General features: G+C 46.0%; 3 protein-coding genes and 4 non-coding genes across 9 annotated transcripts in view; 1 reads left to right on the top strand and 6 right to left on the bottom strand.

The window, feature by feature from the left end:
• The window catches only part of ndufaf7 (NADH:ubiquinone oxidoreductase complex assembly factor 7), a 14,378-nt gene extending 6,472 nt beyond the window's left edge, over positions 1 to 7,906 (bottom strand). For both annotated transcript variants that reach the window (XM_070544574.1, XM_070544573.1), the window contains exons 1-6: positions 7,628 to 7,906; positions 6,934 to 7,094; positions 6,542 to 6,622; positions 3,092 to 3,202; positions 2,174 to 2,387; positions 452 to 510 (exon numbers count right to left, since the gene is read on the bottom strand). In XM_070544574.1, coding sequence (XP_070400675.1) covers positions 452 to 510; positions 2,174 to 2,387; positions 3,092 to 3,202; positions 6,542 to 6,622; positions 6,934 to 7,094; positions 7,628 to 7,676 — 675 coding nt within the window. In that variant the 5' untranslated portion in view covers positions 7,677 to 7,906. The remainder of the gene's footprint in view (positions 1 to 451; positions 511 to 2,173; positions 2,388 to 3,091; positions 3,203 to 6,541; positions 6,623 to 6,933; positions 7,095 to 7,627) is intronic.
• Positions 7,907 to 10,895: 2,989 nt separating this feature from the next.
• Positions 10,896 to 18,587, bottom strand: rps7 (ribosomal protein S7). 2 transcript variants are annotated; one of them, XM_070544618.1, is made up of 7 exons: positions 18,444 to 18,587; positions 17,938 to 18,023; positions 17,789 to 17,860; positions 17,151 to 17,294; positions 15,546 to 15,610; positions 14,564 to 14,714; positions 10,896 to 11,004 (listed from the first exon to the last, which is right to left on the bottom strand). In XM_070544618.1, exons 2-7 carry the CDS (start codon positions 18,010 to 18,012, stop codon positions 10,927 to 10,929), a joined length of 585 nt encoding a protein of 194 aa, XP_070400719.1. In that variant the 5' UTR covers positions 18,013 to 18,023; positions 18,444 to 18,587; the 3' UTR covers positions 10,896 to 10,926. The 2 variants fall into 2 exon arrangements, with proteins under 2 accessions (XP_070400719.1, XP_070400717.1); XM_070544616.1 differs by having other exon boundaries at positions 18,299 to 18,472.
• On the bottom strand, positions 11,069 to 11,284 carry LOC139068151 (small nucleolar RNA SNORA73 family). Its single transcript, XR_011519750.1, has one exon. It is a non-coding gene; the product is annotated as a small nucleolar RNA SNORA73 family (small nucleolar RNA).
• Positions 14,918 to 15,133, bottom strand: LOC139068150 (small nucleolar RNA SNORA73 family). The gene has a single exon (XR_011519749.1). It is a non-coding gene; the product is annotated as a small nucleolar RNA SNORA73 family (small nucleolar RNA).
• On the bottom strand, positions 15,684 to 15,899 carry LOC139068152 (small nucleolar RNA SNORA73 family). Its single transcript, XR_011519751.1, has one exon. It is a non-coding gene; the product is annotated as a small nucleolar RNA SNORA73 family (small nucleolar RNA).
• On the bottom strand, positions 17,535 to 17,750 carry LOC139068149 (small nucleolar RNA SNORA73 family). Its single transcript, XR_011519748.1, has one exon. It is a non-coding gene; the product is annotated as a small nucleolar RNA SNORA73 family (small nucleolar RNA).
• rnaseh1 (ribonuclease H1) lies at positions 18,522 to 23,413 on the top strand. The gene is made up of 8 exons (XM_070544610.1): positions 18,522 to 18,866; positions 19,116 to 19,240; positions 19,331 to 19,537; positions 19,634 to 19,733; positions 19,857 to 19,911; positions 20,096 to 20,180; positions 21,464 to 21,588; positions 23,218 to 23,413. The coding sequence occupies exons 1-8, from the start codon at positions 18,733 to 18,735 to the stop codon at positions 23,323 to 23,325; spliced, it is 939 nt and encodes a 312-aa protein (XP_070400711.1). The 5' UTR covers positions 18,522 to 18,732; the 3' UTR covers positions 23,326 to 23,413.
• Positions 23,414 to 23,589: the final 176 nt, after the last annotated feature.

Consider the following 23,589-nt stretch of genomic DNA (forward strand, 5'->3'; position numbering starts at 1 on the left):
GTCCAGTTGCCTTCATCAGAACCCTTTTGGAACACTCGTAGGGGACGACCGACGCTTTCACTTGTTTAAAATCCATTTCAAAGTGCTTCTACTAGTTTATAAATCACTCAATGGCGTGGGACCAAATACATGTCAGATCTCCTTCCTGTATCTACGCCCAGCAGGGCTCTGAGATCCTTAGGAGGCGGTCAGCTGGTAGAACCGGGTCAGAACCAAACAGGAGAAGCTGCTTTTGGCTACTGTGCTGCTCACAGATGGAATCAGCTTCCTCGTGACCTCAGAGGTGTCCCAGCTCTGGAAACTTTTACACCAAGATTGAAAACACAGTAGCTGTTCACCCTTTAATTTTAACTTGCATTTTCTGTCCCGCAGGTTTTAATGTTTGCTCATGGAAAGCACATTGAATGGTTTATAAATAGAGCAGCCTCGCCTTGGTTTGTGCCCTTCTTACCTGGAATTTGTGAACAGGCAGAGAGTCGAAGAACTCATGAGCCACAAAGATGCTGAACCCTGGAGAAAGAGACCCAATGAGTGAGTTTAACAGCCCTAACCCTAACCTCAGCGCTGTCAGATGTCTACCTGACCCACTCTGAGCTGCTGGTGTGGGCTGGTTCAGAGAAACCAGAACCAGAGCCATTCTCTGGCTCCAGGTCCTGATTTTAAAGATGTTTATTTGAGCATAAGATGACACATTTTAAAAATAATAACCACATAAAAAATAAACACCCAGAGGAAAGCAAAAGCCTAGGTCCAAAGGGGGCTGATTTAACCCCACCCTGCATCAACCTCAGATTTACAAAGTTCATGTTTAAAGAGCAAGTCAACCCCTACCAGTCTAACTGCACTCCCACTTCATGTTTGAAAAATGCAACACATGCTGTTGCCTGGCAGACCGAGAGGGCGGAGCTTCTAACACATACACACACACAGGCTCATGACAGCATTGTGGCATCATAACGTACCAGTTTACATCATAGCATACCTCTTAGCCAATAGCGGTGGCAGATTTAAATGAAAATACAGTGCAGAGTTTTTACCTGACAACGGCACAACACTGCCAGTTTTAGGCAGAATATTTAAATTTTAACTAAGATGCACTGAAGTGCCAAATTATTGACGACACGTGTCTGCAGCACGATTAGACACTCGTTTATTTAGTTTATCAGCAAAAAAAAATTATTTGGGGGTGACTTGCTCTTTAACCTCCGACTAAAGATCCCAGCATCTGTTTCTGATCCAGCCATCTAAATAACAAGGATAAAGACTAATTATACACATATTTACCATAATAACAATAATAATGATATGAATACATAATCAACTATCATCCTGCTCCTACATTTAACAATGTGTCACCCCGTTATTATATCAGATTTATAATTAATGACATAAATAAATAAATAAATAAATAAATAAATAAGCAAGCAGTAAGGTAGTCATTTATAATAGAGAAAGCACTGTTTAGCCTTATGAATTATTGACATAATCCAGACTGAAGAGAGAGATTACAGACGTAAGATCATCCAGTACTTCCTTAATTAGCATCATATCTACGTCGTTGATGATTTTAACAAAGGTTTTCATCTGCTCTGCACGTGTGGGAGGGAGACAGACAGACAGATGGTGTCTAGATTATTTCCCATCAGTGAATTATCGATGACCTTATTTCCATTCTGGGGAATTTCTGCTGCTAACTGGCGCCCGATGTTAACAAAAACTCATTTTTCAGCCCATCATCAATAAAATAGTCTGGATGTGTGTATTTTACTCCATCTTTAACTACCTTATTTAATATCCCCATGCTCCTCTGACATTGTTATTAGGAGTCATTTTTCTTTCTCCAGGCATGTTTTAACCCGTTTGTTAACCACGGACACGTGTTGGCTTTGTTCCTGTTACACCTTTGATGGAGGATGTAAGAATTTACCATCTTCTCTGTACCCAGATCCTGTTTTCTAGCTCATTCCTGAGTGGCTAGCTCTCTTCGTAGCCGTTTTGAAACACTGATCTGCTGCGGCTTGTTTTCCTGACATGAGTGTATTTGTACATTGTGGAAAACGTGTTATCTGGGTCCAGGAACAGTGTGGGACAGGGATCCTGTCTGCCTGTTGAACTACTTTCTATGGAATCAACACCTTAGACAGACGTGACTTGGTGACCTGATGCTACACACCTGCAGGGACATCCTCTAAACAGCGGTACCATGACACCGGCAGTCCAGCAGCAGTTGTACCATGACGGTAAACCGGGTCCTCCTCACAGTCCGCCTTCTGGCTCCCGCCTCCAGTCAGGGTCTGAGCCTGAAAGTCACTCAGAGCTGGACTCACCTCCATCAGGTGGAGAGACACAGAGGCTCCGCCCAGAACCGACTGCAGTTGACCGAACACCTGGAGACGTAAAAACGGCTTAATTGAGCCGGATCTTGTCGGAAAGAGCAGGGGAACAGTAACGATGAAAAAACTACCGTTGTTGAAAGACACGTGTGTTAACTTAGAAACTGTGGGCGCAAGTTTTAAATGTCAACCCCCCACCCCATGCTCCGGCATCTGTTTCCCTTTAACCCTCCTACTCCTTATGGGTGAGCCCGCGAGGAAAGTTGACCATTCAGCAGGGTTGATGGTTTATCCCTTCAGGTCCACGTGACAGGGGTGAGGAGTGAGCACCACCTCACCCATGCCACATGGACCTGAAGGGATGAACCATCAACCCTGCTGAATGGTCAACTTTCCTCGCGGACTCACCCATAAGGAGTGGGAGGGTTAGTGAACTTTGGTTTGACGTCAGTATTTGCTTTCCAGGAACGTTAGATTTCCAAAATGAGCACTGCGTAAAAACCATGAGTAACTGGGGCGGGGTTAGACTGCACCTGCTTTCAGTGTTCTGGTCCAATCACGAGTCCTAAACCAGAAGACTAGATGAGACCAACGTGAGTCTAATCTGATCCAGAACAACATGAAGAACAGCAGCAGACCCGTTTCTGGAGGAGCAGGACAATGAAGCTCATTCTACACAAAGTGGTCTGATGGGATGAACCCAAAAACAGGAGTCCAGAACTTCTCATCCCAGCTGATAAAAACAAGTCAGTTCTTACTCTGAGGACATCGGCTGCCAGAGATCCGTTCCCTGGTCCGAGTTCAACCAGCTGCAGCTGTTTGGGTCGCCCGGCTGCCATCCACTCACTGATGATCCAAACACCGAGCAGCTGCAGGAGCAGACATGTCAGAACCAGTCAGAACAGCACCAAGGTTCTGGTGTGCTTCCACCATCATTCTAAGGTTCTCCTCGCATCTGTGGCTTCTACTGATGTCTGCTTAAGGCCAATAAAAACACAAGCCTGCTTTTTCTGTTGGCATCATGGCCGGGCCTGAAAATAAGAGAGAGCCATTTTTGGTTCTTTTTTAAACACAGATAAGGGTTTTCTTTACCTTGCTGACATTTCATTTGTGGCTGCAAACTTCCTCAGAGCCGACGCTGATGGTGACTTCACTTCCTACTCCGTTTATCTGTGGGCAACAGAGGATGTTGTCGCCCTCTGCTGCCCGCTCTCCCCTCTCCGATGATGCAGTCCCATGCACGATCCAATGAGTAAATGGATAAACGGAGTAGAAAGTGACGCCACCATCAGCGTCAGCTCTGAGGAAGTTTGAAGCCACAAATGAAACGTCAGCAAGGTAAAGAAAAACCTTTCCTGTGTTTAAAAAAGAACCAAAAATGGAATTTGAAGACAAACACAGCAATAACGTACAAAAGAGGTTTAAAGAAAGAGCCATGTCATTTCTCCTCTGCCCTTACATTTGTCAGGGGCACAACGGTTGACCACGATCAGCCGACCGAAGGCCAGAGGCGGATTTAGCAATTTGGGGGCCCAAGGCGAACACAGACATGGGGCCCCTTACACTAAATTTTCAACAATCTGACCTTTAACTGGATTTGCGAAACTCTCCCCTCTTCTGACATGATTTATTATCCTTTTTTATTAGTCATCCTCTTTTTTTCCTGTATTTCCCTCCCTTTGAGCGCTTTCAATATTTGCTCTGCTTTCTTTTTCCTGTCAGTGCTCCTGTGCTTTTGCCTTTGTGTTTTTTTCTATTTTCCATTTTGGTTTATGTTTTCCTCCCTTTAAACATTTTCCATTGTCTTTCCTTTCTGCTTCCTTTGATTTTTACATCGAAAACGACGTCACTTTCAGAAGTGAAAATAAAAGCTTTTATGAAACATGCAGCTTCTTTCTCTTATTGGAGCCACTAGGATAACTTAATTTCATGCTTAATGTTTTGACTATCGCTTTGAGTTTGTTACGAACGCCCCGCCTCTCTTCTTACTCTTATTTGTGGTCTTATGGCACTTGGCAAACAACAATTTGGTGCATTACTGCCACCAACTGGATTGGAGTGGAATGACTACCAATCACTTTCGGTTTGTGCATCATCGTCTTAATAACCCTCTTATGACCATAATTATAACAGGGCCGCCTGGTATTTTTTTTATCTTATGGCTGTAAAATTGTAATAAAAAGTGCAAAGTGTGTGTAACTCTTCTCCTTTTTTCAGAACAACCTCAGCTTTCAGTGTTTGGTTTGTATTTAGAATTTATTTCTATTAAAGCCTTTAAATAATCAGCTTAAAAGAGAAAAAAGCAAAAAACGGATTTGAATTTTTTACATTTCTTACTGAACAGGAACTTCAAAATGACTGGGCAAACAATTTAAACTTTGATCTGTAATGCATCTAATCTTAAAAAAGTGTGAACCTTGGTATCTTTTTTAGCCGTTTTAAGACCATTTAGTTTTGTAAACTTTCAGACGTTTTTATTTGATGTGGTAGATCTTGAAGCAGTTTCTCTCCAGCTGCAGGCAGAGTGCTGCACACCTCACACCGCCATGGGGTGCTTCACTTGCACACCGTGAACTGCTATACAAAAACTTTTGTTTTAGCAAAAAAAATTGTTTATTGTAAAAAGAAATAATGCTGGAATGAAGCTGAATCTTACAATTAGCAAATAGTTGAGGGTTGTTCAAATAAAAAAAATAAAGACTGAACAAACATTCATACCCTGGTTCACCGGAGATCTGTCCTTCGTGGTCACTGTCTTCAGATATAAGCCTTCTGGGACACCTAACAGATCGTGTTGATTTTCTTTGAGGCATTTCCATAATTTCATGCTGGCTTTTATGCTGATTAGCTTCCCCGTTCCATTTTCCGCTTTCACCGCGGCGCTGCGCTCGGTTTCAATCAGGCTGTACAGCAGAATTTCCCCTTGTAGCGATGTTTTCCATAACTCTGATTGCTTCATGCTATAGATCGTTGGAAAGCTGCTTTTACGTACTTAGGAACTGTTGGAATTTTTTTAATCTGATCAGCCATTCAAAAGTTTTAAAACGGGGCATTTTGGATGACAAACTCAGCATATCTCTGAATCTGTGTTGTGATTGGTTGCACTCAAGACAGGGAATCCCGGTGGAGACCGTAATGTATTGCATATGCACGAAAAGCCCCATTTTTAATCTTTTCAGCACTTTTGGAATCTTAATGATATCTTGAACGGTTCAGGAATTATGGTAATGAGAAGTGCGCATGTCCAATCCCGTCTGTGGCGAAAGGATGGTAATAAGAATATTGTGGCATTAACAGAGGGGTGCCGGCAGTCAGGGCTAGGGGCCCCCCAACACAAGGGGGCCCCAGGTGGCCGCCGACCTATGCCTAATGGTAAAACCGCCACTGCCAAAGACACTGCACAGCCCCATGAGAAGTCAACAACTCAGACAAATACTGAGAGGCAAGAACATTTTGTTATTTAAAAACAAGTAACAACATTTTAAAATCAATTCTGTACCCGACCAGAAGCCAGCAAAGGCCTCAAAGAACCGGTGAAATATGGTCATACTTTTGGGTACCAGTTAAACTATACTGAGTATTGTATTGGTGGTATTGTGTACCAGGATAATGCCAGTACGAGTCAAACTGAGGAGGTCTACACGCTTACTGCAGAGGGGATGAATGACCTACGGCAGCGTTCTGTTTTACATCTGGGATGTCTCAGTCTGCCTCTGAAGGAGCTGTCCATGGTCTCCACAGTGGAATGCAGTGGGGTGGGACGGGCTTTTAAAATGGTGGTCATCTTCCCCAGCATCCTCCTTTCACACATCTCCTCAACTGAATCCAGTGGGCAGCTCAGAACTGAGCTAGCTAGCTTGTTCAGTTTCTTCCTGTCTCGGTCAGAGCTGCCTGCACCCCAACAGACCAGCAGAGTGGATAACAGAGCCAACCACAGAGTGATAAAAGGGTTCTAGCAGCTGGGAATTAACTGTGAAGGACCTCCGCCTCCTCAGGAGGTGGAGGCGGCTTTGGTCCTTCTGAAACAGAACATCTGTGTTGTTGGACCAGTTCAGTTTGCTGTGAACACCAAGGTACTTAAAGGTATCCACCACCTCTGAGGAGAACCTCGGCTAATTAGAACCATCTCCAAAACCTGGACATGAGAACCAGAGCATAAACATGTTTGCAAGCCTCCAGGTACTGTTTCAGGGATTCCAGAAGCTCACCTCCCCAAACACCTGGCTGATCTCTGGAGACGTGATGAAGTCTCCATCGGGTCCCAGCATGTTGTTCCTCACATAGTAACCCTAAAGGAGAAGACAGGTCAGTCTGAAGAGCAGCTCCAGTAGAAAAACCATCCTAAGATAGGACAAACAGGTCCATTCAGAACCAGCAACTAGAACTAAGGTCCAAACTGTCAGGTTCACTTAGTCTGGGCTCTATGAAGATAAACATGGACCTGTCTCATGTTTCTACTGTTGCTCTGACTCTAAACGTCCTGCCACAATTCGAGAAGAAATAAGAACAAAGTCCTCTCTCCAGAGGTGGTCTGATGATCAGCTGATCAGTTTGAAGGAATAATAAATAAAATGTTCTGGATAACAGGAATGTTACGTACCGTCACTGGGTTGGTTAGAACCTCCCTCATGTACTCAGCCACAGACACTGGACCAGTGGCTTTTATTTTGGAGGTCAGATGTTTGAGCATGGATGGCTGGGACTTCCTGTAGTCTGATGGAGAACTGCAGAAGATCCTGGACTGAGCTGACCTCCATGCCACTGTCCAACAGATTATTGATGTTAGAACAACTGTTTCTGAGCAGCGCAAAGACAACATTAAACAGAACCGATCAGAGTAGCTGCTGTTCTCCATCCCAGAGACCACCGGAACAACTTTTACTGTTCAACGTCTGTCTGACGCAAAGACTGAGATCCAGTTCTGACCTAACCCTAACCCATTGTAAGCCCCACTACATGACCCTACATTCATCCATTCACACTCTGATGGTGATGAGCTACACAGCTGCCCCTCTGTGTGTTTACCATTCCCACCCTACAACAAGATGTCTGACTTTAACAGCTGATGTTATTAACATCATGTTATTATTAGTGACGCATGAATGGAAGATTTGAACCCAACAGCACGGGAGAAAAGCCAAACAAGCTAAAAGTAACGCTAGTTCCTGTAAATAATTACCGTCTTCTACTTGGTAACGCTTTGATGCTGCAGAGTTCGTCTGAGCCTGACAAGAACCCAACCAGAACCAGAACCCTGACGAGCTTCTGTTCTACAAAGCAGCACTTGTTCTTACCTGTTGCAGGTGAGCTGACAGCGCGGATGAAGGCTCTGCTCAGCCTCATTCCGCCTTTGAACAGGTAAAACACACCTGTGTGCGTCACACCAACCAGTGAGCCGTTAGCATGACACAATGTTTAGCTGCTAGTTGAAGGCGGGAATTAACAAAGTTGCAGTCGGACTTGGGACTAAGCCCTCCGTTTTCAAATATGAACACAAAACTACTTAAAAAGGTAAAAAGTCGCAGGAGTCGCGTGAAAACGAGCTAACTGCTAACACAAGCGGCGCTTCTTCTTCTTCGTGTTTATTGGCGGGTGGCATCTGACTTCTAGTTGCATTTCCGCCACCTACTGTGCTGGAGTGTGAGTCGGAGTAAGAGCGTAAAAAAACTAAATTCTATTCAACAAACCACTGTGTTTTAGACTCAGTAACCAACTTATATTTCCTTTCTTCACCATTTAACAAATTCTTTACATTTATCACTCCACCTCCCATGTTTTTTAATTTCTCCCTGAGTTGTCCTCTACTTTCCTCATATTTTATGCAGTCACATAAAACATGTTCCACTGTTTCTCCCCCCACCCCACAAACCTGTGGGATGTTTCCCTATCAGATGCATCGTATTATTAAGCCCAATCTTGATATTATTCTTTGATCTCTACTATTCATTCCTATATTTTTCCATTTTCCTACTTTCCCTTGTATCTGAAATAAATGTCTTCCTTTCTGGAACCAGAAGTTCTGCTGGGTCCCGTATTTATATGTCGATGGTCCCGCACCAGAACATCTTTACTTCAGTGGCGTGTACAGGCTTTTTCAAATGGGGTGGCCCAGGTGGGGTACCAGTAAGTGGGGTGGGGGCACCACATCTGTATTATTATTTTTTTTGTATTCTAGTGAATTTGTGAGCTCTACTTTGTGTCACGTCCATTTTCTCCCCTCTTCAGGAACATTTTCTTTTCCTGTTTTCTGTAGGTTGTCTTCTCATTTGAACGGTTTTGTGGTGGTTCTTGGTGCACCACCACCAGCTGGAGTGGGATGAAGAGCAGGACTCTAAGGCCCTGTCCACACGTAGCCGGGGATCTGCCAAAACATAGATATTTTTCTACGTTTTGGCCTGTCATCCACACGAAAACGGAGTTTTTTCACACGAAAACGGATCTTTTTAAAAACTCCGGCCAAAGTGAAGATTTGCGTTTTCTCTGTTTTGGGTGTCTGCGTGTGGACGGACAAAACCGGAGTTTTAAGGTCCGCAACGTCACTTTCCGCGACACAAAAATTCTGAATTCACGTGTGCGACCTGTGTTTACACTAGCCGGCATCATGGAAGCCCTCGGCGCTGCGCTCTGTCACTACCCGATCCATCAATTGTCCAAGCGCTTTTTGCTGGTTTGTGTTTGCAAGAGGAACTACTGCTCCTGGCGCAAGACCACAGTCGATCGACGAGGTTAAGAATGGGGGAGGTACTGCCGCCTACAGGTCTGGCATGTCCTTAACAACGTATTTATCCGGGTACGTGTGGACAGTTTTGTTTTAAAACAAGGTGGTGTGGATGCAAGTTTTTGGAGGGGCGGATATTCGTTTTCAAAAAACCCCGGCTATGTGTGGACTAGGCCTAAATATTATTTATGTCAATATGAACAAATAAATATTAATAGTAAGGACTGGAGCCAGAAACCAATGTGAACAATGGATGCAGCAATCTACTGCTGGTAGGATGGAAAACGCAAAGCCTTTTGGGGACAGTTAGTCAAATTAAACAGAACTCAGTGGGGTTGCAGGTGCAAACCCAGGCCACACCCCTTTTCCTTTCACCAGATCATTAAATCTCCCTCTACCGTTGAGAAATGTAACTTCTTTAGTTTTGATGAGCTTTTTTGGTTTTCCAACTGAAATGATTCTTGGAGTTTGGTGGAAGAGGATTTGTTCTCATCAGACCAGCTGCTTGAGCCCGTTTACCTGAAAACGGCATAGAACCAAATATACCAGAAGTTCAGCTTTTTAGACTCCAGACCCAGATGTTCTACCAGGAAAAACAGGAAGTCACTGCAGTACATGTGGAGGAGCTCCTCCATTTCTTTGCTGAGTTGGGACAGCAATGATAGCTCAGGAACACATTCTGTGGCTGGAGGGTTGCTGGTTTGACACCCCGATTCATGTCAGTCGTGTTCTTGGGCAGGATACTTGACTCCCCCACACCTGCTGGTGGAGGGGACTGTGTCCCAGGACCACTGTTGCTACCATGTGACCTCCATTACCACCAGTGACTACATTTACATGCAGCCAGTGTTCAGAAGAACCCGTTAACATGCACAAGACTTACCCCTGTATACATGGAACGTCTGAGATCCCCAAGTCTCTATAGCTGGAGAGGATAAGAAGTTCTGGACTCATCCTCAGGCTCATGGATGCGTCGCCACATTGGAGACAGGAACAAGCGCTACTCAGCCAAAGTTTCATCACTAGCAACATTTTCTAAGTGACACGTCTCTCTGAGAGAAAGGGTTTGAAAACACTTGCTTCAGTGAGAGGAACCTTCCTGCACGGTTCTTCAGCGAGCTGTGCTGAGCAGTATAACGCTCAGATGTGAATCTTATCCTGATTGATGGAGCTGCCTCCGTGATGAGCGTACCGATAAAAATGTCAGCGCATCTGCAGGCGTCGGGGGATTCGTTCCAAACAAGCAGTCTCTAGGTTTCTTTACCAAAATAAAATGTCAAATACAGGAAATATTCGATCAATGTGAACCCTGCCACTGTTGTGCCTTCTTGTGAAAACGTGACTGATTTTACTCCTACGCAGTCTTTGGCTCTCCTGTACAGATCTCTGGTTAGCTGCCATGCTGGTTTTAAATGAGCTCTAGGGTTAGGGTTAACACCAGAGCCGCCATCTCCATCCCCGTAAATGAGGGAGAAACCAAGTCATCGGATTAAAAAGGAGACGTGACGCTAAGAAATCAGCACCTGGCCAGGCCCGGTAGGACCCGCCCACCACGCCGCAGCTGCTGAGGCACCCAGTTTTCACGGCTCTTTGATGGGAAAAGGTCGCCGAGCCCTGCTCTAATAGAACATGCAGAGCACACCTTAGGAAAGGGTTACCCCAGGGGTAATAACCGGTTTTTAGACCCCGCTCACGAGCATAACTGGGTTTTACTGGTGTTTAGATGGCTTTGTAGAATCAGGTCATTGCAAGTAACCAGGTTTTGAATGGGTTCTTAGCTGCAGGACTCAGAACCAGACCCAAACGGACCGTAAAGGGGCACTAACCCAAACACACACAGCACGAACAGCCAACACTTTATTCTGTTTGGTTCATTTACAGCTGGAATTCTGGGAATTCAAACACCACATCTTTTCCTGTCAACTTCTTGTAGACGCCGGAGAAGGTCTCCACCTGAAACAAGAAGCAGCACATCAGTCAGGAACCACATTCAGGACTGGACACATCACAGTTCAGAATCTGTGTCCTGCATGGTTTGGCTCCCCAGTAACGGCCCCAAAGGACTCTGGGAAGTTGTAGGAATATGCAGGACGCCCGTCCTCACCAGCCAGCAGCCGGGGACGGAGCTTTCTGTTCGACAGCGTGGAACGGGACTGTACGTCTCAGCTCAGAGCTACGCTCCCATACGCCACCAGGACAGAGCCAGGAGACACTCGCTGGATGTCCATGTCGGAGACAAACGCTGAACCTTCAGCTTTACTGGATCAGAGGTCACGCAGCAGCAGACCTCACTGGTTCTACCAGAACCTACATCCTAAATCAGCTGGCCTGCCTGTAACCCTGACAGAAGCAGTGAAATGGCCCAAATCCCTTGGTTCTGGTGGTTTCTCATGCTGGAATCGGACCATGTTCTATCAGAAGACCTCTGGGTCCAGCCTGTGCAGCAGAGGCCTGAGCCCCGGTTCTACAGATCCACCGAACCAGGTGTGTTGGAGCAGAAACCAGAGTCCAGGACCCAGTACCTACAAACCGGTGCGCAGGAACGGTTTTACGGCTGCTTGCATGTATGTGCGTAGCAGCAACAGTAGTGATGGAGGTTTTATTACCATTAGGACACCTATGGATGCCACGTGTTACGCTAAAGATCCTGCTGCGTTAACTCGCTCCTCCTCAACAGACGAGCTTCTTACAGTTTACCTTAGCCTAAGTTCACCTTGACTTATTTCTTCCCCACTAAAGTTAACTTTTGTATTTATACTTTTTATTTAGCCAAGTTAGGTTACGTAAATTAGATTACTTATGTTATTGTTTGTTGCCCAGGTGTGAATGACTAGCTGTATAAATAAGTTACCGGGTGTGGAGTAGCGAGTGATGGCTGCGAGGGCATATGGTTTTCTAACACACACACACACACACTAAAGTAGTTTGGTAAGCTATCATCTTGTCTAGACGGCACACAGCTGATCACTAGAAGCTAATGATGGCACATTAGAGCATCCTGGTGCACTAAGCTCTACTTTTATGCACGACACGATTAGTTGACTCTTAAAACAGCCGTTTGTGGCGTCGGCAGGAGGAACAGCATCTAGTGGTGGGACAGGGAACCACAACACTGAAGGTCAGTAATGATGTCAGTGGAGAACAGCTGCAGAACCTAGAGACACCTGCGACCCGCGTGAACCTGACACGTAGCATGGCTGGTCTGCTGATCAAAGCCTACTGGTTGTGCAGCACCAGGCTTAAGACCAAAGGTGACAGATCATTTGCTGCTGTGGCCTCCAGACTCTGGAACCCTCTACCCCTGAGCCTGAGATCAGTGGACTCAGTGGTCTCCTCACCTGTTCAGGCTTTGGTGTGACCTTCACCACTCTTTATTCTGCTCTCCCCACCTATTCCACCTTCCTCAGGATCCACCGATTTCCCTTTTTCCTATTCACTCTCTCTTTAACATTTTTTAATCACAATTGTCTATTTTTTGCTTATTTGAAATATATTTTTAACCATTTTCTAAATTCTTTTATATTTTTGCATTTTTTGTTTTTGTGAAGCGCCTCGTGATTTTTATCTTGAGAGGCGCTATAGAAATGATATTTTCTTTTTCTGCTGTTGGATCACACTGTGATGGTTGGCCGTGGAACGACTTAGAGCTGGCTCCGTCTGAGGAGCTGAGTCAGAGTTTGTTTTGATTTTTTCCTCCTTTCTTGCTCCCCTTCTCCGTTTTTCAGCTGCACACATTTGGTCAAAACTCCTCGACAAGACTCTGCTCCTCATCTGCAGCAGCAGGAGGAGGAGGGTTAGGGTAACTCACAACCATCTTCTCAGCAGGATCTACAGATGTTCCTGTGGGATTATCTCAGCTTTTCTACCTGTAAGTAGTTTAGTCTATAATTAGTTAACTCACTTTAGTTTTGTTATTTAAATGAATTTGCTGCTGTTTAGTGTTGGACAGGTAGAAATTATTTAAAGGGATACTTTACAACTTTCCCCCATTTTTAAATCCTCTTCCTGAGCCAGTCTGTGCTAAAACGAGCCTTTACAGGGTTGATAACGTCACTCAGACCCCACCCCCTCTGTAGAAGTGCAACCAGCACATTCAGTGTGGCGAGCTGCAGCAGGTTTTATATCATGAACCCATCTGAGACGTTTGACTTGGTGATGAATCCCTTCTGTAGATGCTAATGAAGCAGGGGAGACGTTTCACCGAGGAGATCAGTCTGGCCTTTGGTTCTACTCAACAAACACCAGAGGTGCTAAAAACAAGCCCAACCCGCCTCGTCTTTAAATAAAAAGTTGATTTAACGGCAGTTTGTAGGTTGATCAATGATTTCACTCATTTACATCATTTCTGGTGATGAATTAATTGTAAAACAAAAAATGCGAGGAGCCCTTTGAGCCAAAAGAGCCGGTTCATTTTAGTGAGCCGAGCCTCGAGAGCCGGTTCTCCGAAAAGAGTCTGTTCATTTTAGTGAGCAGAGGCGTGAGAACCGGTTCTCCTACAAGAGTGAGTTTGCATCACTTGTGTCCGCCACCCTTTGTGAGCTCGCCGGATACCTTGAGCTGACTCAATGGCGTGGCGTCTCCACACTGACGCAGGAAGAGAAGCATAAATCAGGCGTAGGGGTATCTGGGCTTTAGAGGATGTGGTGTGACCAAATATGGTTAACAAGGACATTTCCATATATATGTAAATGACAATTAACACGAGCACCTGGGTACGCACAGGAAGGAGGAACATGGTACGATTGACCTACGCATGTTTCATACGTCAGGGTTTGGGCGAGTTTATGGTAGGGAGGAACATCGGAGAGCTTCTATCAATGTTTGATGAGTGAGGACCCTGCAGGACCAGATCACTAAAGGTTGGTTTATGCTTGACGCGCCCGCAAGGTTCGCACGGGTCCGCGTGCAAAAGTTGCGTCATTTTAACAACCACACCCCTCCACACGGCCCAAACTTTTCGCACCGCGCACCTCGGAAATTTTCTAACCACGCGGACAGTCGGACGCGGAAAAACACGGCGGACCGGCAAGAACTAGTATGGCAGAGGTTCGTAAATACAGACATTTGTATGATTCGGCTCTCAAAGATCACCGTGATCAACATGTTGTTAATAATTCTTGGAGAGAAATAGCTCGCACCGTCGGAAAAGACGAGGACGCCGTTAAAAAATGCTGGAATGCCATGTTGTAAACAGTGATTTCCACTTCTACTATGGTGTAGTGTTGGATGCATGCTGTAGAGCTCCATGCTGCCCCCTACAGTTTGGGAGAATATTGGCTCACCGCAGAGACAAGCCACATGAACCATAAACGCTGCGAGTTGTGAAGCGCGTTCCATCCGCGAGCCGCATCACCAAGCGGAAAGTGAATGCGTCAAGCATAAACCAAGCTTAAAACCAGGCGGAACCGTCTGGTTTGGAATGACTTTAGTTGATTACAACTGATTTTAATATAAGTGAAACCAGACGAATGCTTCCAGGCAGTGCCACCAAGACCCGGGTCACATGACCTACTTTGTGTTCTACGTTGTTCTGCTGAGCCTTGTCCAGGTGGACCTTGATGAGTCGGCTGCTGTCTAGCTTCACTCGGATCCTCTTGCCCACAATCTCACTGGGGAACACCAGGTCCTCCAAGATGGCGTCATGGACTGAGGTGAGGGTTCGGCTGAGGGAGAAAAACAATGTTCTGCATCAGGTTTCCCTTTAGAGATTAGAGACATCACAGTCCTGCTTCAGCAGCACAACAAGCCTAGCCCTGGACCAGACCAGAGCCACCAGGATTACAGGTTCATCAGAACTTTCCTAGCCAAGTGAAAATCCACCAGAAAGATTTCAGAGATGGGACAATAAAACATTCTCAGAACCAGAACATGTGTCCTGCATGGTTTGGCTCCCCAGTAATGGCCCCAAAGGACTCTGGGAAGTTGTAGGAATATGCAGGACGCCCGTCCTCACCAGCCAGCAGCCGGGGACGGAGCTTTCTGTTCGACAGCGTGGAACGGGACTGTACGTCTCAGCTCAGAGCTACGCTCCCATACGCCACCAGGACAGAGCCAGGAGACACTCGCTGGATGTCCATGTCGGAGACAAACAGGATTTTTCAGCAGGATCAGATTCATGAGGAAGAACTAGTTCTAAGACGGTCTGGATTTACAACACAGACTTACTAACGACGACTTGTCTTCCCGCCACCCAACGGTCCGTGTCACCAGGAACCGTTTCCCAAGAAATGGAAAGTTTAAAGATTTAAATTATGATTGATCTGAAAGCTGCTGGAAGGAACTTTCACAGAGTTCCTGCTTTTATCCCTGATCTAAACTTTACGTAACTGATTCAGATGATTCATCAGAACCAACCCTTCTAGGGTCTTTTAGTTCCCCGTTTGTGAACAGTCCTGTCAGGATTCCTCCTCTACTTGTTCCAGAAAGATCAGAGTTGATTCAACTCATCCAGCTATGACCCAGGACTGGATGTGGACCCGACACCGCTCACTCACCTCCTCGGACGCTTCTGTTTATTCTTTGTGCGACTTTTCCTGGTGGGTTTGGGAAGAATCCTCCTCTGAAACAGAAAACAACTTCAGAACCAGAACCAAGTATGCTTTCGCTCAAAACAACCCTGTTAAGACCCGATGTCATGTGTCCTGCATGGTTTGGCTCCCCAGTAACGGCCCCAAAGGACTCTGGGAAGTTGTAGGAATATGCAGGACGCCCGTCCTCACCAGCCAGCAGCCGGGGGCGGAGCTTTCTGTTCGACAGCGTGGAACGGGACTGTACGTCTCAGCTCAGAGCTACGCTCCCATACGCCACCAGGACAGAGCCAGGAGACACTCGCTGGATGTCCATGTCGGAGACAAAGTGACCCTTATGCCCCTTTTCCAAAAGCACTCTTCAGCATGACTCGGGTGGGTTTGTTGCGTCCCATGTTGTGTTTTGGTCTCACGATGATGACCTCACATGACGAGCACACCCACTAGACCCTGCCCCATGCCTTGCGTCCTACACCAAGCTGTGTGCAGCAAAGAAAGGAGGCCTAACAGGATGGCCACAGACCTGCCAACCACATCAAAATGTTTGGAGTGCTGCATGCTCTGTGTGTTTGCAGACTTTTCCAACTCTGCTGCTGTTCACCCTATAATATCCCTAATATCCCATTTCCTGGCAGGAAACATCTGCAATAGTCCAAATTATCATGCATTTTAATATTATAAGCTTACCTTATACAAGCCAATAGCAACAAGCTACTTGCTTTGAATTATTTCAAAACTTAATCAAAAATAATAAAACTGAATACTTTTGCAACAGGAGGTTGTTTTTAACAATGTAATACAACACTGGCCTAAAGCATATGCACACACCACTGGGGCTAATTTATACATGACCTGCAACTCCCTGGTGGCTCACGCCCACGCTAGAATTTCACTAAAGCATGCTGAGGTAGTTTAGAGGGCCAGAAATTTTTAATAGATTTTTTTCCCCTCATTAATGTGGCTAAATTTTTTCATTTTTTAATTCTTTCTGTTTTATTTAATTCATTTATTGTTGATTGTACACAAGCTGAAGTGGTTCCCTTTCTAGTTTCTCATGTGGAAAGGTTCATCCCAGATTATTTTTCCACTTCCTGCATGTTACCAACACGATAATCCAAACCTACAACACCTCACATAACTAAGTTACCTTTAGTGGACTTTAACTGATCTACTTAAGTTTGCACATTCACCAGCTGTCTGTCATGGCTTTTGTTGTTGAAGTAGAATAATGTGGTCCAGGTTTGAAGAGTAAGTGTTGTAGTTTAGAGCTGGACCAGATCTACGGGTGGATTAGACGAAACTTGTCTATTTTTTCAACTGTAACAAATCAAATGAAGATGCACCAATGTGAACTTTCTGGGCCGATACCGATATAAATATCACCGTTATGGTTGATAACAGATATTTGCAGATATGCAGACATTAATGCTTCTAAAATCAGCTGATTCTGTATAGAATGGAAATGATTAAAGTTGAATTTACATTATGTGCACACACCACACACATTTACGCTTCTGAGATGATTACAATCACTGTCACATCAGCCAGGACAGCTCCGACTCTAAAGCTCACCTGTGCAATGAAGACCACATGCTTCCCACTGAACTTCTTCTCCAGTTCCCTCACAAGACGCACCTGAATCTTCTGAAAAGATTTGAGCTGTGGGACAGGAACAAAGATGATGATGGCCTTTCTGTTGCCACCCACCTCGATTTCCTACAACAAACAGAAAACAAGAAATAAAACCAACAAAGAAAGCAGGCTCCAGGGTTGGTTCCACTTTAGACCAAAGCAGATGAAAAGACGGTAGAGTAGGACATTTCTTTTCTCCGGGTCACAGCACTCCTCCATAAGGTCTTTTGGTCTCCACCCCCACGTTTGAGAGACAAGATGTCCTAAAGAAGAAACGTGTCCAGCTGCTTTCTGTTACAGCTATGAGAACCACTGTCCATGAACAAATGTGTCCTGCATGGTTTGGCTCCCCAGTAACGGTCCCAAAGGACTCTGGGAAGATGTAGGAATATGCAGGACGCCCGTCCTCACCAGCCAGCAGCCGGGGACGGTGCTTTCTGTCCGACAGCGTGGAACGGGACTGTACGTCTCAGCTCAGAGCTACGCTCCCATACGCCACCAGGACAGAGCCAGGAGACACTCGCTGGATGTCCATGTCGGAGACACATAACAGAACATCAGATGACTACAACACTCACCTTTGCTGCTGTGATGTTCAGTTCTCTTAGCTGAGCCTTCAAGTCAGAGTTCATCTCCAGCTCGAGAAGAGCCTGAAGAACACACCAGGACCAGGGTCAGTGGTGTTGGAACAGCATCAATCACATCCTGTAAGCTCAGGTGACCTTACCTGGGAGATCCCAGACTCGAACTCATCTGGCTTCTCGCCGTTCGGCTTCACTATTTTGGCGCTGGTACTGAACATGGCCTTGGTCTCTGAAAACAGAGCCAATAAAGTTTTAACACACCAACCACATGTACGGTCCAGAACGGGTTTTTAACACAACTTAGACCGGATTAGAGCAGAAAGCTAATTCACCACGAAACACGTGGTTGTTTCCAGCCGGCGGGTGTTTCAACTTAAGCTATCCAACATTAAATGACTCATTTCTGTAAACTGGGCTCAATGAATGCCCCTTCATCTCTGAACGGCCTAGCCTAGCCTAGCCTAGCTGCTGCATGTTCCATCTTAACCAGAGGAATACTCTCACCGGAGAACCATCCGCTAACAACATCCACTTCATCTAAAGTATCAAACTCCACAGACCCATTTCTGTAGATTAACATGGCAATGAGACGCCATTAAACAGCTTTTTCACCAGAAAAGTCTCTGCAACGATAAATAAGACGACCAACCTCTGTTAACGACGGCCAAGGAAGAGACCGAAACAACGCGAGACTCAGTTTAATCCAATCAGAGCCCGATATTTTAACATCGCGAGAGTTGCTTAAATTCACTAGGGACCAGCGAAGATTATCGTGAGACTTTGTAAACTAAAGATCTACGTTGTTGCTCGTTGTTTGAACTTTTAATCGTTCCGGTTCCTCTGCTGGTTCCTCCACGGTTACCGGCGCATCAGTCGTTAGTTTAGTTACATCGCGGGAGTACCACAATGCTAGCCATGCTCCGGTGGTTCGTACGGTGATGTTCCTCCGGACCCGGTTCGCTGGTCTGGTTCGGACAGCCTGCAGGAGTGCCTGCAGCCCCACCGACATGCCCAAGGGCAAGTTTTATTACTCTGTCAGGAAGGGATTCAAACCCGGAGTCTACAACTCATGGTGAGTCCCTAATCTACCTGACAACTCGTTCAGAACCAGAACTCACGTGACCCAGAACACCAAAAGGTTCAGTAATGAAAGCAACGTCCAGAAGACACCAGGAGGGTTTCTTATCTACAAGATTTGGTTTTTGGTTCGATCACGAACCTTCTGGGTTATGCTGACCCAGACCCAGAACCGAGAGAATCAGTCCCAGGTTCAGGTTCGGCTGCAGGTGCATCCATCAGCTGATTGTTATCTTTTTGATAGGGATGAGTGCAAGAGTCAGGTCGAAAAGTTTCCTGCTGCCTCCTTCAAGAAGTTTGCATCAGAGCGAGATGCTTGGGCGTTCTTCAGAGGAGAGGAACCTTCTGCAGCTCCAGCAGGCTCCAGAGGTGAGGATCTGATCTGTCTGAACATCCAACCAGAAATGAGCTAAAACTCTGAACCTTTCAAACCCTCTGGTGGAACTGGTTCCACTTCAGAGCCCATTCCTCCACATTCCCCGTCAGTGAGTCCGGGTGCAGATCCAAATGCCAGTCTTCTCCCAAAGCGAGGTCCAGAGCCACTCCAGTACATCCCACTGGGGAAAAAGAGGTGTCACTCAGACGAGAGCATGGAGCTTCACCCTAAACGAGTCAAACCATCAGAAAACCAGACATCACAAGGTGGTGATGGGTTCACCTACATGGGTAAGGGTGTGTGTGTGTGTGTGTGCGTGCATACGTGTGTGTGTGTTTAGGAAGCTGTGAGCAAACGTTTCAGACAAACTGTGTGCCCCCCCCCAGGTGATGCTGTGGTGGTGTACACCGATGGCTGCTGCTCAGCCAACGGGCAGAGAGGAGCCCGAGCTGGCATCGGGGTCTTCTGGGGTCACAACCACCCACTGTGAGTCACACACACACACACACACACACACACACACACACACACACACACACACACACACACCTAAGCCTGTAGGATCACAGGACGACTAATCATAACTACCTGTTGCTGCTTGTTGGTCAGGAACGTTGCAGAGCGGCTACAGGGAAGACAGACCAATCAGAGAGCAGAGATACAAGTAAGCCCCGCCCACCACCTCTCAGTTCTGATTCAACTGATCAACCCAGAACCCCAAACATTTTAAAGGTCACATCGTGGTTTGGTTGTTCAATTTGTTTCTAACTGGATCACAGAACCTGAGAACAGGCCTGAAGTCTGTTAACTGTTGCCATGGTTACACCTGGTTTTTGTGACTGATGCAGGCAGCCTGCAGAGCGCTGGAACAGGCCCGACAGAACCACGTCCAGAAGCTGGTTCTGTACACGGACAGCAAGTTCACCATCAACGGTGAGTCTGGTTCTGTATGTGTCACATCTGGTTCTGTAGGTGTGATGTCACATCTGGTTCTGTATGTGGGACACCACATCTGGTTCTGTAGGTGTGACGTCACATCTGGTTCTGTAGGTGTGATGTCACATCTGGTTCTGTATGTGGGACACCACATCTGGTTCTGTAGGTGTGATGTCACATCTGGTTCTGTAGGTGTGATGTCACATCTGGTTCTGTAGGTGTGATGTCACATCTGGTTCCGTAGGTGTGATGTCACATCTGGTTCCGTAGGTGTGATGTCACATCTGGTTCCGTAGGTGTGATGTCACATCTGGTTCTGTAGGTGTGATGTCACATCTGGTTCCGTAGGTGTGATGTCACATCTGGTTCTGTAGGTGTGATGTCACATCTGGTTCTGTATATGTCACATCTGGTTCTGTAGGTGTGATGTCACATCTGGTTCTGTAGGTGTGATGTCACATCTGGTTCTGTAGGTGTGATGTCACATCTGGTTCTGTAGGTGTGATGTCACATCTGGTTCTGTAGGTGTGATGTCACATCTGGTTCCGTAGGTGTGATGTCACATCTGGTTCCGTAGGTGTGATGTCACATCTGGTTCTGTAGGTGTGATGTCACATCTGGTTCTGTAGGTGTGATGTCACATCTGGTTCTGTATATGTCACATCTGGTTATGTATGTGGGACACCACATCTGGTTCTGTAGGTGTGATGTTCTGGTCTATAGGGCCTTGCATGGACAAGCACCATATTACATTGGTGATCTTCTTAGTCCCTACACCCCCAGCAGGTCCCTGAGGTCCAGTGACCAAAACCTACTGGTTGTGCAGCACCAGGCTAAAGGTCAAAGGTGACAGATCATCTGCTGCTGTGGCCCCCAGACTCTGGACCTCTCTCCCCCTGAGCCTGAGATCAGTGGACTCAGTGGTCTCCTTCAAAAAGCAGCTGAAGACTCACTTGTTCAAGCTGGCTTTTGGATGACCTTCTTCACCACTCTCTCTTTATTCTGCTCTCCCCATCTATTCCACCTTCCTCAGGATCCACTGATTTCCCTCTTTCCTATTCACTTTCTCTCTTTCTTAACACTTTTTCTTTTAAATTGCAATTGCTTATTCTTGCTCATTTTAAATATATTTTTAAATATTTTCAAAATGCTTTTTTTCTATTTTTACAATTTTTATATTTTTTGTGAAGCGCCTTGTGATTTTTATCTTGATAGGTGTTATAGAAATGATATTTTCTTCTTCACATCTGGTTCTGTATGTGTCACATCTGGTTTTGTAGGTGTGACCAGCTGGGTGAAGACCTGGAAGCTGAATGGCTGGAGGCTGAAGTCTGGCGGTAATGTGACCAACCAGGAGGACTTCATGAAGCTGGATGAGCTGAACTCTGAGCTGGAGGTGGTCTGGGTGAATATCAGATGAATGCTGAGCCTCTGTACAGTCGCACTTGTTTATCAGATCAGTGTATGTTCATGGTTCTTTTGCAGATATGTGTGTAAACAGTTGGAGCAGATTTCTGGAAATGCGTATGAATGGCAGTCCATCTGGAAGCCGTATGGGCATCAGTCTGGGTTTTATTAACCCTAACCCATCCAATCAGTTGATCAGAAACGAGGACCGACCGTGTGTAACAAGACTTTAATCTTCATCCTGAGATGGAGATTTTCTAACGCAATAACAACAGCTTAGCGTTACGTTCCTCTGCATCAGCATCATTTGTTTCTTGTATGAAAACAACACGATCAACACAGGCAGAGATTCAGACAGCATGATGCAGCTGTTGGCTAGCAGGCTAGCACAGAGCTAACTCGTCTGCAGCGTGGTGGTAAGTCAGCATGCTGGGCAGGACACGGCTCCATGGTTCGCTGCCTTCAGTCAACTTTCTAACACGGCTTTTCCCTTCCCAAGCCACCGGTCTCCATTATTTCCCAGTTTACCACCAATAGTCCCAGTTCACAGTGAACTCAGACAACAACGCAAAGTCAGCCGACAAAGGTCCCTAATAAACAAAGAAATGTTACCAACAACAGGGTTGTTTCTAACCCTACTTCACACTGGAAGCAGCAGCGGTGCAGAACAGCAGCAGGAGGTAGTGCCTACTATACAAGCCTGTGGGGGCAGTGCTATGATCTGGGCTTGCTGCAGTTGGCCAGGTCTACGTTCAGCAACAGGATGTGCTCTAAGCAGGAGGTCAGCTGACTACCTGAATGCAAGTCAACGGGGCTAAAAAGGCTATTTTCTAACTCCGCTTGTTATGTGCCATGGGTTTCACACATGATGTCCGTGAATTTTAAAGAAGCTTTCTGATACCAAGGACACTTATTGTAGAACGAGGGAAACACTGTTTTAGGTTTTGTGTGAAAATAAGTCCAGGACTACAAACACAGTTCACAAAGTGACGTCATCGAACGGAGAAAACTGAAGAAAAGGCTGGAAGTTCAGCAAACTTCCCACAGGAGGAAAGAACCACCATTAATCTGGTCATGTGGTGAGTAGCAGCTACGCTAAGGGGGAGGGGCTTATGTGGTGACATCATATATGTGACATGCGGATTTCTAGTGAGTAGTCATGCTTATTATGAGCTTTTACAAGCTGATAAATCTCAACGTACGTGACCGGCGTGGTCGAAACACCATCATGTAAACTTTTCATGTAAATACACGTACAACATGTGTGATCCAGGGCGTGAGGCAGAGCGGGTTAGAACAGCGTTTAGCCCCGATCAGCGACCCCTGAGCCGACCTGAGGGGGAGGAGCCTCAGGCTCCCTGTTCCCTCACCGGAGCCCAGCTGTCCGTGGGACTGATGTGAGATGTTTTGGCATCACAGCAGAACTGTCCTGCATCATGTCAGAGAACAACTGAATTCTTTACCCAAAATGGAGGGTTTGTTGATACCATGCTGCCCCCACCTGGGCGGGCTGGAGATTCACCCAGGATCCTCCTTAGCTCCAGACCGATACTGAGGAGGCTCTCAGGGACATTGCTTGGTTCTCCTGGGTCTCACAGACCCTAAAATGTCCTCTGCTCTTTCTCAGATGCACATTCCGGGTCACTCGGGCTACAGAGGCAACGAGGAGGCTGACCGGCTCTCCAGAGAAGGAGCAGCAAAGCCCCTCCAGCTGCAGGAAGAGGAGTGCTCATGAACCTTCTGCAGGACCTCATTTTCCACTTTTATTCAAATGTTTCAGCTTGGATGTCTCTTCACCCAATAAAGTGTGATCATTAAATTCAGCAGGTGTTTTTGGTGACGCATCGATAGGAAGTTTTTGGGCCGATATTAATATGAATGTTATGGTTGATAATCAATGTTAGCCGATACCGATTTACTGACATTATTGCTTCTAAAATCATCAGATTTTGTATAGAATGAAAGTTATTAAAGCTGGATTTATGTTCTGTACACTCGC

Source organism: Nothobranchius furzeri, chromosome 2 (genome assembly GCF_043380555.1).
Source record: "Nothobranchius furzeri strain GRZ-AD chromosome 2, NfurGRZ-RIMD1, whole genome shotgun sequence".
Taxonomy (NCBI): domain Eukaryota; kingdom Metazoa; phylum Chordata; class Actinopteri; order Cyprinodontiformes; family Nothobranchiidae; genus Nothobranchius; species Nothobranchius furzeri.